At 44.8% G+C, this 12,751-nt stretch overlaps 1 protein-coding gene across 4 annotated transcripts in view; it reads right to left on the bottom strand.

Annotated features, from left to right (window-relative positions):
- The window catches only part of LOC118367674 (chromodomain-helicase-DNA-binding protein 4-like), a 70,266-nt gene that overhangs the window by 9,737 nt on the left and 47,778 nt on the right, over positions 1-12,751 (bottom strand). For all 4 annotated transcript variants that reach the window (XM_052489149.1, XM_052489150.1, XM_052489152.1 and 1 more), the window contains exons 30-39: positions 9,505-9,596; positions 9,035-9,168; positions 8,243-8,387; positions 8,005-8,161; positions 7,646-7,749; positions 7,303-7,549; positions 7,155-7,211; positions 6,893-7,066; positions 6,650-6,758; positions 4,089-4,221 (exon numbers count right to left, since the gene is read on the bottom strand). In XM_052489149.1, coding sequence (XP_052345109.1) covers positions 4,089-4,221; positions 6,650-6,758; positions 6,893-7,066; positions 7,155-7,211; positions 7,303-7,549; positions 7,646-7,749; positions 8,005-8,161; positions 8,243-8,387; positions 9,035-9,168; positions 9,505-9,596 — 1,352 coding nt within the window. The remainder of the gene's footprint in view (positions 1-4,088; positions 4,222-6,649; positions 6,759-6,892; positions 7,067-7,154; positions 7,212-7,302; positions 7,550-7,645; positions 7,750-8,004; positions 8,162-8,242; positions 8,388-9,034; positions 9,169-9,504; positions 9,597-12,751) is intronic.

Raw genomic sequence — 12,751 nt, 5'->3', positions numbered from 1 at the left:
AACAGAGTGATTAACAGAAAGAAAGAGACAGTGGGAGAGAGGGAAGAGGTAAACAGAGTGATTAACAGAAAGAAAGAGACAGTGGGGGAGAGGGAAGAGGTAAACAGAGTGATTAACAGAAAGAAAGACACAGTGGGAGAGAGGGAAGAGGTAAACAGAGTGATTAACAGAAAGAAAGAGACAGTGGGAGAGAGGGAAGAGGTGAACAGAGTGATTAACAGAAAGAAAGAGACAGTGGGAGAGAGGGAAGAGGTGAACAGAGTGATTAACAGAAAGAAAGAGACAGTGGGAGAGAGGGAAGAGGTAAACAGAGTGATTAACAGAAAGAAAGAGACAGTGGGAGAGAGGGAAGAGGTAAACAGAGTGATTAACAGAAAGAAAGAGACCGTGGGAGAGAGGGAAGAGGTAAACAGAGTGATTAACAGAAAGAAAGAGACAGTGGGAGAGAGGGAAGAGGTAAACAGAGTGATTAACAGAAAGAAAGAGACAGTGGGAGAGAGGGAAGAGGTAAACAGAGTGATTAACAGAAAGAAAGAGACAGTGGGAGAGAGGGAAGAGGTAAACAGAGTGATTAACAGAAAGAAAGAGACAGTGGGAGAGAGGGAAGAGGTAAACAGAGTGATTAACAGAAAGAAAGAGACAGTGGGAGAGAGGGAAGAGGTAAACAGAGTGATTAGCAGAAGGAAAGAGACAGTGGGAGAGAGGGAAGAGGTAAACAGAGTGATTAACAGAAAGAAAGAGACAGTGGGAGAGAGGGAAGAGGTAAACAGAGTGATTAACAGAAAGAAAGAGACCGTGGGAGAGAGGGAAGAGGTAAACAGAGTGATTAACAGAAAGAAAGAGACAGTGGGAGAGAGGGAAGAGGTGAACAGAGTGATTAACAGAAAGAAAGAGACAGTGGGAGAGAGGGAAGAGGTAAACAGAGTGATTAACAGAAAGAAAGAGACAGTGGGGGAGAGGGAAGAGGTAAACAGAGTGATTAACAGAAAGAAAGAGACAGTGGGGGAGAGGGAAGAGGTAAACAGAGTGATTAACAGAAAGAAAGAGACAGTGGGAGAGAGGGAAGAGGTAAACAGAGTGATTAACAGAAAGAAAGAGACAGTGGGAGAGAGGGAAGAGGTAAACAGAGTGATTAACAGAAGGAAAGAGACAGTGGGAGAGAGGGAAGAGGTAAACAGAGTGATTAACAGAAAGAAAGAGACAGTGGGAGAGAGGGAAGAGGTAAACAGAGTGATTAACAGAAAGAAAGAGACAGTGGGAGAGAGGGAAGAGGTAAACAGAGTGATTAACAGAAAGAAAGAGACAGTGGGAGAGAGGGAAGAGGTAAACAGAGTGATTAGCAGAAGGAAAGAGACAGTGGGAGAGAGGGAAGAGGTAAACAGAGTGATTAACAGAAAGAAAGAGACAGTGGGAGAGAGGGAAGAGGTAAACAGAGTGATTAACAGAAAGAAAGAGACCGTGGGAGAGAGGGAAGAGGTAAACAGAGTGATTAACAGAAAGAAAGAGACAGTGGGAGAGAGGGAAGAGGTGAACAGAGTGATTAACAGAAAGAAAGAGACAGTGGGAGAGAGGGAAGAGGTAAACAGAGTGATTAACAGAAAGAAAGAGACAGTGGGGGGAGAGGGAAGAGGTAAACAGAGTGATTAACAGAAAGAAAGAGACAGTGGGGGAGAGGGAAGAGGTAAACAGAGTGATTAACAGAAAGAAAGAGACAGTGGGAGAGAGGGAAGAGGTAAACAGAGTGATTAACAGAAAGAAAGAGACAGTGGGAGAGAGGAAGAGGTAAACAGAGTGATTAACAGAAAGAAAGAGACAGTGGGAGAGAGGGAAGAGGTAAACAGAGTGATTAACAGAAAGAAAGAGACCGTGGGAGAGAGGGAAGAGGTAAACAGAGTGATTAACAGAAAGAAAGAGACAGTGGGAGAGAGGGAAGAGGTAAACAGAGTGATTAACAGAAAGAAAGAGACAGTGGGAGAGAGGGAAGAGGTGAACAGAGTGATTAACAGAAAGAAAGAGACAGTGGGAGAGAGGGAAGAGGTAAACAGAGTGATTAACAGAAAGAAAGAGACAGTGGGAGAGAGGGAAGAGGTAAACAGAGTGATTAACAGAAAGAAAGAGACAGTGGGAGAGAGGGAAGAGGTAAACAGAGTGATTAACAGAAAGAAAGAGACAGTGGGAGAGAGGGAAGAGGTGAACAGAGTGATTAACAGAAAGAAAGAGACAGTGGGAGAGAGGGAAGAGGTAAACAGAGTGATTAACAGAAAGAAAGAGACAGTGGGAGAGAGGGAAGAGGTGAACAGAGTGATTAACAGAAAGAAAGAGACAGTGGGGGAGAGGGAAGAGGTGAACAGAGTGATTAACAGAAGGAAAGAGACAGTGGGAGAGAGGGAAGAGGTAAACAGAGTGATTAACAGAAAGAAAGAGACAGTGGGAGAGAGGGAAGAGGTAAACAGAGTGATTAGCAGAAAGAAAGAGACAGTGGGGGAGAGGGAAGAGGTGAACAGAGTGATTAACAGAAAGAAAGAGACAGTGGGAGAGAGGGAAGAGGTAAACAGAGTGATTAACAGAAAGAAAGAGACAGTGGGGGAGAGGGAAGAGGTAAACAGAGTGATTAACAGAAAGAAAGAGACAGTGGGGGAGAGGGAAGAGGTAAACAGAGTGATTAACAGAAAGAAAGAGACAGTGGGAGAGAGGGAAGAGGTAAACAGAGTGATTAACAGAAAGAAAGAGACAGTGGGGGAGAGGGAAGAGGTAAACAGAGTGATTAACAGAAAGAAAGAGACAGTGGGAGAGAGGGAAGAGGTAAACAGAGTGATTAACAGAAAGAAAGAGACAGTGGGAGAGAGGGAAGAGGTAAACAGAGTGATTAACAGAAAGAAAGAGACAGTGGGAGAGAGGGAAGAGGTGAACAGAGTGATTAACAGAAAGAAAGAGACAGTGGGAGAGAGGGAAGAGGTAAACAGAGTGATTAACAGAAAGAAAGAGACAGTGGGAGAGAGGGAAGAGGTAAACAGAGTGATTAACAGAAAGAAAGAGACAGTGGGGGAGAGGGAAGAGGTAAACAGAGTGATTAACAGAAAGAAAGACACAGTGGGAGAGAGGGAAGAGGTAAACAGAGTGATTAACAGAAAGAAAGAGACAGTGGGAGAGAGGGAAGAGGTGAACAGAGTGATTAACAGAAAGAAAGAGACAGTGGGAGAGAGGGAAGAGGTAAACAGAGTGATTAACAGAAAGAAAGAGACAGTGGGAGAGAGGGAAGAGGTAAACAGAGTGATTAACAGAAAGAAAGAGACAGTGGGAGAGAGGAAGAGGTAAACAGAGTGATTAACAGAAAGAAAGAGACAGTGGGAGAGAGGGAAGAGGTGAACAGAGTGATTAACAGAAAGAAAGAGACAGTGGGAGAGGGAAGAGGTAAACAGAGTGATTAACAGTAAGAAAGAGACAGTGGGAGAGAGGGAAGAGGTAAACAGAGTGATTAACAGAAAGAAAGAGACAGTGGGAGAGAGGGAAGAGGTGAACAGAGTGATTAACAGAAAGAAAGAGACAGTGGGAGAGAGGGAAGAGGTAAACAGAGTGATTAACAGAAAGAAAGAGACAGTGGGAGAGAGGGAAGAGGTGAACAGAGTGATTAACAGAAAGAAAGAGACAGTGGGAGAGAGGGAAGAGGTAAACAGAGTGATTAACAGAAAGAAAGAGACAGTGGGAGAGAGGGAAGAGGTAAACAGAGTGATTAACAGAAAGAAAGAGACAGTGGGAGAGAGGGAAGAGGTAAACAGAGTGATTAACAGAAAGAAAGAGACAGTGGGAGAGAGGGAAGAGGTGAACAGAGTGATTAACAGAAAGAAAGAGACAGTGGGAGAGAGGGAAGAGGTAAACAGAGTGATTAACAGAAAGAAAGAGACAGTGGGAGAGAGGGAAGAGGTGAACAGAGTGATTAACAGAAAGAAAGAGACAGTGGGGGAGAGGGAAGAGGTAAACAGAGTGATTAACAGAAAGAAAGAGACAGTGGGAGAGAGGGATGGCTCAACAGAACACAGAGTGGTTCAATAGACAGAAACAGCCAGAAACATCCCGCCAGCCCAGCGCACCTTAAACCTCCTGGCCAGGAACTTGTTCTTGATCTCCAGGAAGTTTCCTCGGCTCATCTCCCCCTTGAAGGGCTCGTTGAGGATAGCATACTTCACGTCGCTCTGCACGTCCTGCCAGCGAGCGTAACCGTGTCTGAGAGGTGCCACGGTCAAAGGTCATGACATCATGATTCACAGTCCTCCCACCAAACCTCTGACATCCTGCTGACTAGTGCAGTGGTCTCCAACCCTGGTCCTATAGGTTTTAGTTCCAGCCCTGCACTAACGTACCTGATCCAACTAATAACCTACTCCTCCACACTTTGATTAGCAGAGTGAGGTTGGTACAGAGTGAGGTTGGTACAGAGTGAGGTTGGTACAGAGTGAGAATGGTACAGAGTGAGATTGGTACAAAGTGAGATTGGTACAGAGTGAGGTTGGTACAGAGTGAGGTTGGTACAGAGTGAGATTGGTACAGAGTGAGATTGGTACAAAGTGAGATTGGTACAGAGTGAGGTTGGTACAGAGTGACGTTGGTACAGAGTGACGTTGGTACAGAGTGAGATTGGTACAAAGTGAGATTGGTACAGAGTGAGGTTGGTACAGAGTGAGGTTGGTACAGAGTGAGAATGGTACAGAGTGAGATTGGTACAAAGTGAGATTGGTACAGAGAGACGTTGGTACAGAGAGACGTTGGTACAGAGTGAGATTGGTACAGAGTGAGATTGGTACAGAGAGACGTTGGTACAGAGTGACGTTGGTACAGAGTGAGATTGGTACAGAGAGACGTTGGTACAGAGTGACGTTGGTACAGAGACGTTGGTACAGAGTGACGTTGGTACAGAGTGACGTTGGTACAGGGTGAAGTTGGTACAGAGAGAGGTTGGTACAGAGTGACGTTGGTACAGAGAGACATTGGTACAGAGTGACGTTGGTACAGAGTGAGATTGGTACAGAGTGACGTTGGTACAGAGAGACGTTGGTACAGAGTGAGATTGGTACAAAGTGAGATTGGTACAGAGTGAGGTTGGTACAGAGTGAGGTTGGTACAGAGTGAGAATGGTACAGAGTGAGATTGGTACAAAGTGAGATTGGTACAGAGAGACGTTGGTACAGAGAGACGTTGGTACAGAGTGAGATTGGTACAGAGTGAGATTGGTACAGAGAGACGTTGGTACAGAGTGAGATTGGTACAGAGTGACGTTGGTACAGAGTGAGATTGGTACAGAGTGAGATTGGTACAGAGAGACGTTGGTACAGAGTGACGTTGGTACAGAGTGAGATTGGTACAGAGTGACGTTGGTACAGAGTGAGATTGGTACAGAGTGAGATTGGTACAGAGTGAGATTGGTACAGAGAGACGTTGGTACAGAGAGAGGTTGGTACAGAGTGAGATTGGTACAGAGTGAGATTGGTACAGAGTGAGATTGGTACAGAGAGACGTTGGTACAGAGACGTTGGTACAGAGAGACGTTGGTACAGAGAGACGTTGGTACAGAGTGACGTTGGTACAGAGTGACGTTGGTACAGAGTGACGTTGGTACAGAGAGACGTTGGTACAGAGAGACGTTGGTACAGAGTGACGTTGGTACAGAGTGAGATTGGTACAGAGAGACGTTGGTACAGAGTGACGTTGGTACAGAGACGTTGGTACAGAGTGACGTTGGTACAGAGTGACGTTGGTACAGGGTGAAGTTGGTACAGAGAGAGGTTGGTACAGAGTGACGTTGGTACAGAGAGACATTGGTACAGAGTGACGTTGGTACAGAGTGAGATTGGTACAGAGTGACGTTGGTACAGAGAGACGTTGGTACAGAGTGACGTTGGTACAGGGTGACGTTGGTACAGAGTGAGATTGGTACAGAGTGACGTTGGTACAGAGAGACGTTGGTACAGAGAGAGGTTGGTACAGGGTGACGTTGGTACAGAGTGACGTTGGTACAGAGTGACGTTGGTACAGAGTGAGATTGGTACAGAGTGAGGTTGGTACAGAGTGACGTTGGTACAGAGTGACGTTGGTACAGAGTGACGTTGGTACAGAGTGACGTTGGTACAGAGTGAGATTGGTACAGAGTGATGTTGGTACAGAGTGACGTTGGTACAGAGAGACGTTGGTACAGAGAGACGTTGGTACAGAGAGACGTTGGTACAGAGTGACGTTGGTACAGAGAGACGTTGGTACAGAGTGACGTTGGTACAGAGTGACGTTGGTACAGAGAGAGTTGGTACAGAGGTGAAGTTGGTACAGAGAGACGTTGGTACAGAGTGACGTTGGTACAGAGAGACGTTGGTACAGAGTGACGTTGGTACAGAGAGACGTTGGTACAGAGAGACGTTGGTACAGAGTGACGTTGGTACAGAGAGAGGTTGGTACAGGGTGAAGTTGGTACAGAGAGACGTTGGTACAGAGAGACGTTGGTACAGAGTGACGTTGGTACAGAGTGACGTTTGGTACAGAGAGAGGTTGGTACAGGGTGACGTTGGTACAGAGAGACGTTGGTACAGAGTGACGTTGGTACAGAGTGACGTTGGTACAGAGTGACGTTGGTACAGAGTGACATTGGTACAGAGTGAAAGGATACTGTATGATGCCAGCCAGCAGCCAGTAGTCATGGCGACGATGCCAGATCTCAAATGTCTTCTTGGTGACGGTCGCCGCCCTCTCCTCGTTCTGCCACAGAGAGTGGAGCTCTGGAGAGAGAGAGAGATGTTAAGAGAGACTGAAAATGAACAAAGGACAGTTTGCATCCCCCTGCCTCCCAATGGTTACTAGATAAGGTTAGGGAGTTGGGGAGGGTTAGCTGATCCTAGATCTGTGTGTGTACCTGTGAATCCTCCGTCTGCGATGTTGAACATGAACCTCTGCTTGGTAGCCTTCTTCTTCTCCTCACTCACATTCACCGCCATCGCTGCTGCTGCCACTCCTTCTTTACTGTTCTCTCCATTCTGCAGCTTGCCAGACTCCTCGGTCTTCAAACCATCTTTCTCCTCTTTTTGCTCTGAAGGGAGGAAGAATACTGGGTTAGCACCATATGTTTGTTCGTGTGTGTGTGTCCATAAATGTGTGTAAGGAACAGAAGAACCTACCTTTCCTGTCCTCTGCAAGAGGACTGGTGTCCATCTTCTCCTCTTTGCTCTCCTCCACTATAACAGAGAGAACACAGGTCAGGGGTCACAACCACAGGAGACATGACCTTAATACAGTATCTGTGTCACCCTGACTGTCCCGACTGACCTTTAGGCTTGGCCTCCTCTGACATTGCTGTGGCCTCTGACCCTTCACCTTTGACCTCAGTGGGGGAATCCTTCTCCTTGTCTGCCGTCTCCTTTTGGGTTTCCTTGGTTTCCTTCTCTTCAGTCTCTTTATCCTCCTTCTCTTCTGTGTCTTTGTTCTTTTCTTTGTCGTTCTCTGTGGTGGAGGACTCTCCCTCTGCCTCTTTCCTTTCAGAGCGGTTTTCCATCTCGTCTGGGATTTCAATAATCTGTGAGGAGGAAAAAGGGGTCAGGATTGGGGTAGTGATGGGATGACATCACAATCTGAGCGGAGGGTGCAGTATAATGTAATAAAGAATGTTCACCTCTGGGTCTTCTGTCTTGCTGTGCATCCTGCCGTCCTTTTCTGCCTCTCCCTCCTTATTTACCTCCGTCTCCTTGCCAGTGTCTTCAGACTTAGTGAGGTCCTCTGTTAGCAACAGAGAAAGCGTGAGAGAATGATTGAGTATATTTCCATCTTACTGTGTTTGTGTGTGTGTGTGTGTGTCTGTGTGTATGTGTGTGTGTGTGTGTGTGTGTGTGTGTGTGTGTGTGTGTGTGTGTGTGTGTGTGTGTGTGTGTGTACCTGGGGCAGGTGTGTTGGGCTGTGTGTGTGTGTGTGTGTGTGTGTGTGTGTGTGTGTGTGTGTGTGTGTGTGTGTGTGTGTGTGTGTGTGTGTGTGTACCTGGGGCAGGTGTGTTGGGCTGTGTGTCAGCGGGGGTTCCAGTAGAAGGTGTTTTGACATCCTCTCCAGCAGCGATGGCTGCCAGCCTCCTGTTCTCCTCCAGCTCCATCATCCAGGGCATGGACCACTGGCCGTTCACATGCTCAAACTCCTGCACCTGGACATCAATACAATCAATACATACACCAATTAAATGAAAACAAAACAACAAATGATCAATTGATAACACATTGCTTACTTTCTTCCTGATCAATGACATCACGCCGATGCGAGTAAGGACATGTTGTCGTGACAACCCCTCCCGTGGAACCCCGTCAGCGAAGGTCTCCGCTCCGTCAGCCCCCGGCTCACAGAGATGACGCATGAAGAGAGAGACATACGCCCTGAGGGAGAGAGAATACTGTTATACGGACCATTGGGAACACACACACACATAAAGACTGCACACACACATAAATAGATAGAACATCGACATTAACCTCTCTAGGGTATTTGGAATGCTAGCGTCCCACCTGGCCAACATCCAGTGAGATTGCATAGGGCCAAATTCAAATACAGAAAAACTCATTATAAAAATTCAGAAAAGATACAACTATTTTACATTGGTTTAAGGATTAACTTCTTGTGAATCCAACCACGGTATCAGATTTAAAAAATACTTTACGGCAAAAGCATACCTTACAATTATTATTTATAAAGACTGTTGACATCTAGTGGAAGGCATAGGAACTGCAATTTGAGTCCTAAGTCAAGGGATACTGTAATGGCATTGACAAGAAAACTACAAAAACAAAAATCCTACTTCCTGAATGGATTTTTCTCCGATTTTCGCCTGCCAAATCAGTTCTGTTATACTCACAGACATTATTGTAACAGTTTTGGAAACTTTAGAGTGTTTTCTCTCAAAATCTACTAATTATATGCATATCCTATCTTCTGGGCCTGAGTAGAGAGCTGTTTAATTTGGGTATGCTTTTTATCCAAAATTCTAAATGCTGCCCGTACCCTAGAGAAGTTAACACAGACTCACTTGAACTCTTTCTCAGACTTCCCCCTGAGGTCTCTGACCAGCCACTGGGTGGTGAAGGCATCCTGAGGAGGCATCCCATAGCGCATCACTGCATTCAGGAAAGCCTTTCTCTGGCGCGCATTGAAGCCCAACACCTGTGTGTGTGTGTGTGTGTGTGTGTGTGTGTGTGTGTGTGTGTGTGTGTGTGTGTGTGTGTGTGTGTGTGTGTGTGTGTGAGTGAGTGAGTGAGTGAGTGAGTGTGAGTGAGTGAGAGAGAGAGAGAGAGAGAGAGAGAGAGAGGGGGGGTTAGAGCAACATACGTACTGAAAGAGACAAAAGACAAGTGGTAAAGAGAGAGAGGAAAATGTGCAGGCAGAAGTAGACATGGTGAAAGAAAAGACTGGTTGTTGAGGGAGATATGAAGAGGACAATGTCGATTTTTCTTTTGAGTGACAGACGGTGAGAGAGACTGATAGAAGCTGCAGTCTGACCTCAATGTTGCCTCCCACTCTGGCCAACAGGGGGGGCAGTGGTTTGTCCCTTTCGTTCCTCAGCCCCTTGCGGCTTGGCCTGCGGGTGTTGGCTGGTTGGATGGAGAAACACAGGTCATGTCATGTCATGTTAGTCTCACACACACACTTCATTCGTGGCTCAAAGTTTTGAGAATGACACAAATATTAATTTTTACAAAGTCTGCTGCCTCAGTGTCTTTAGATATTTTTGTCAGATGTTACTATAGAATACTGATGTATAATTACAAGCATTTCATAAGTGTCAAAGGCTTTTATTGACAATTACATGAAGTTGATGCAAAGAGTCAATATTTGCAGTGTTGACCCTTCTTTTTCAAGACCTCTGCAATCCACCCTGACATGTTGTCAATTAACTTCTGGGCCACATCCTGACTGATGGCAGCCCATTCTTCCATAATCAATGCTTGGAGTTTGTCAGAATTTGTGGGGTTTTGTTTGTCCACCCGCCTCTTGAGGATTGACCACAAGTTCTCAATGGGATTAAGGTCTGGGGAGTTTCCTGGCCATGGACCCAAAATGTTGATGTTTTGTTCCCCGAGCCACTTAGTTATCACTTTTGCCTTATGGCAAGGTGCTCCATCATGCTGGAAAAGGCATTGTTCGTCACCAAACTGTTCCTGGACGGTTGTGAGAAGTTGCTCTCAGAGGATGTGTTGGTACCATTCTTTATTCATGGCTGTGTTCTTAGGCAAAATTGTGAGTGAGCCCTTGGCAGAGAAACAACCCCACACATGAAATGTCTCAGGATGCTCTACTGTTGTCATGACACAGGACTGATGGTAGAGCTCACCTTGTCTTCTCCGGACAAGTTTTTTTCCGGATGCCCCAAACAATCGGAAAGGGGATTCATCAGAGATAATGGATTTTACCCCAGTCCTCAACAGTCCAATCCCTGTACCTTTTGCAGAATATCCGTCTGTCCCTGATGTTTTTCCTGGAGAGAAGTGGCTTCTTTGCTGCCCTTCTTGACACCAGATCATCCTCCAAAAGTTTTCGCTTCACTGTGCATGCAGATACACTCACACCTGCCTGCTGCCATTCCTGAGCAAGCTCTGTACTGGTGGTGCCCCGATCCCGCAGCTGAATCAACTTTAGGAGACGGTCTTTAGAAGACGGTCCTTCTTCACAACAATTGAACCGCTCTCCTTGAAGTTCTTGATGATCCAATAAATGGCTGATTTAGATCCAATCTTACTGGCAGCAATATCCTTGCCCGTGAAGCCCTTTCTGTGCAAAGCAATGATGACGACACGTGTTTCCTTGCAGGTAACCATGGTTGACAGAGGGAGAACAATGATTCCAAGCACCACCCTCCTTTTGAAGCTTCCAGTCTGTTATTCGAACTCAATCAGCATGACAGAGTGATCTCCAGCCTTGTCCTCGTCAACACTCACACCTGTGTTAACGAGAGAATCACTGACATGTCAACTGGTCCTTTTGTAGCAGGGCTGAAATGCAGTGGAAATGTTTTTTGGGGATTCAGTTAATTTGGATAACAAATAGGGATTTTGCAATGAATTGCAATTCATCTGATTTATCTTCATAACATTCTGGAGTATATGCAAATTGCCATCATACAAACTGAGGCAGCAGACTTTGTGAAAATTAACATTTTTGTCATTCTCAAAACTTTTGGCCACGACTGTACACTCACACACAGAAAATACACACATATTAATGTGTACTGACACACACACAATTCATCCTGCAATAGAGTTGGGGTAAACTCCCTACATCACTATAAGAGATTTTGATTGAATGACCCCTCAAAACAGCATGGAATTGTGTGCTATTTTACCCCTCTACCGGATGTTTTTTTTTGCAAGCCTTTGATATTTTTACAACCAATTGCAGATACAAGTTGCAGACAGACCTATTTGAAATAGTGTACCATAGAATATGACATGATAAAGGATTCAAACCCTGTATTGTCTGAAAGACATATATTGACTGATACATTGTTGCTGCATCATCAGTGAACTTGCTGAAAAAACGAATTGCAAGGAGGCAATGGTGTGTATCATTAGTTCACATCTCAGCAAACAGTTGCAAACGGAAACGGTTTGCAATGTAGCACAAAAAACAGTTTATATTGAAAACAATCAGGAAGGTACTTCCCCGGTTTGTTCCTAGTGAATACATCCCTGATATTAGCGAAAGTTAGCTAATAGCTAACTTGAATGATTTGCACATCGCTACAACACAGTATGTAGCCATACTATGACATTTGAAATGTCTCTATTCCTTTGGAAATTCTGTGAGTGTCATGTTTACTGTTAATTTTTTATTGTTTATTATCTATTTCACTTGCTTTGGCAATGTTAACATATGTTTCTCATGCCAATACAGCCCTTCGAATTGAATTAGTAGCTATCATATTCACAGACGATGCTGCTACTCCTCGATATATCTGATCTTGAAAGAGCACTACTGACTGTAGCAATCGAAACGGGCAGATAATCGAAATGAACACCTCAATAACGAAAAACATAACCGCGAGTAGCTTCTGTATCTGTCGCGCTGTAATAAAATCCGCTCCGAATGTTCTGTGACGCGAACGTCAACCGAGGCAAGTGAACATCATCAGATTAACCTTCTGTAAACGTGTTTACCATTTAGCATGGAAATATTTACGATTATGACGATTTAGAGTGGCTCACTCAGGGTGAAATCTGCTGTCATTACTGTTTTATCTACCACCATGGAGCAATCAGTAACTCATCTGACGTTCAATCAATAGATCAATGGTTCGAACCCAGACCACAGCAGGTCACATTTCTGACCAACATTGTATGAATTATTGTTTTCCCACCAAAACGCTTCTTTATATTGTCATATATATTGTCTTTCTTACATAATACATACACACATACAGTGGGGCAAAAAAGTATTTAGTCAGCCACCAATTGTGCAAGTTCTCCCACTTAAAAAGATGAGAGGCCTGTAATTTTCATCATAGGTACACTTCGACTATGACAGACAAAATTAGGATAAAAAATCCAGAAAATCACATTGTAGGATTTTTAATTAATTTATTTGCAAATTATGGTGGAAAATAAGTATTTGGTCAACTACAAAAAAGCAATATTTCTGGCTCTCACAGACCTGTAACTTCTTCTTTAAGAGGCTCCTATGTCCTCCACTCGTTACCTGTATTAATGGCACCTGTTTGAACTTGTTATCAGTATAAAAGACACCTGTCCAC

Source organism: Oncorhynchus keta, chromosome 31, assembly GCF_023373465.1.
Source record: "Oncorhynchus keta strain PuntledgeMale-10-30-2019 chromosome 31, Oket_V2, whole genome shotgun sequence".
NCBI lineage: Eukaryota > Metazoa > Chordata > Actinopteri > Salmoniformes > Salmonidae > Oncorhynchus > Oncorhynchus keta.
The sequence above is the reverse complement of the archived record's forward strand: the minus strand, read 5'-3'. Positions and strand labels throughout refer to the sequence as shown.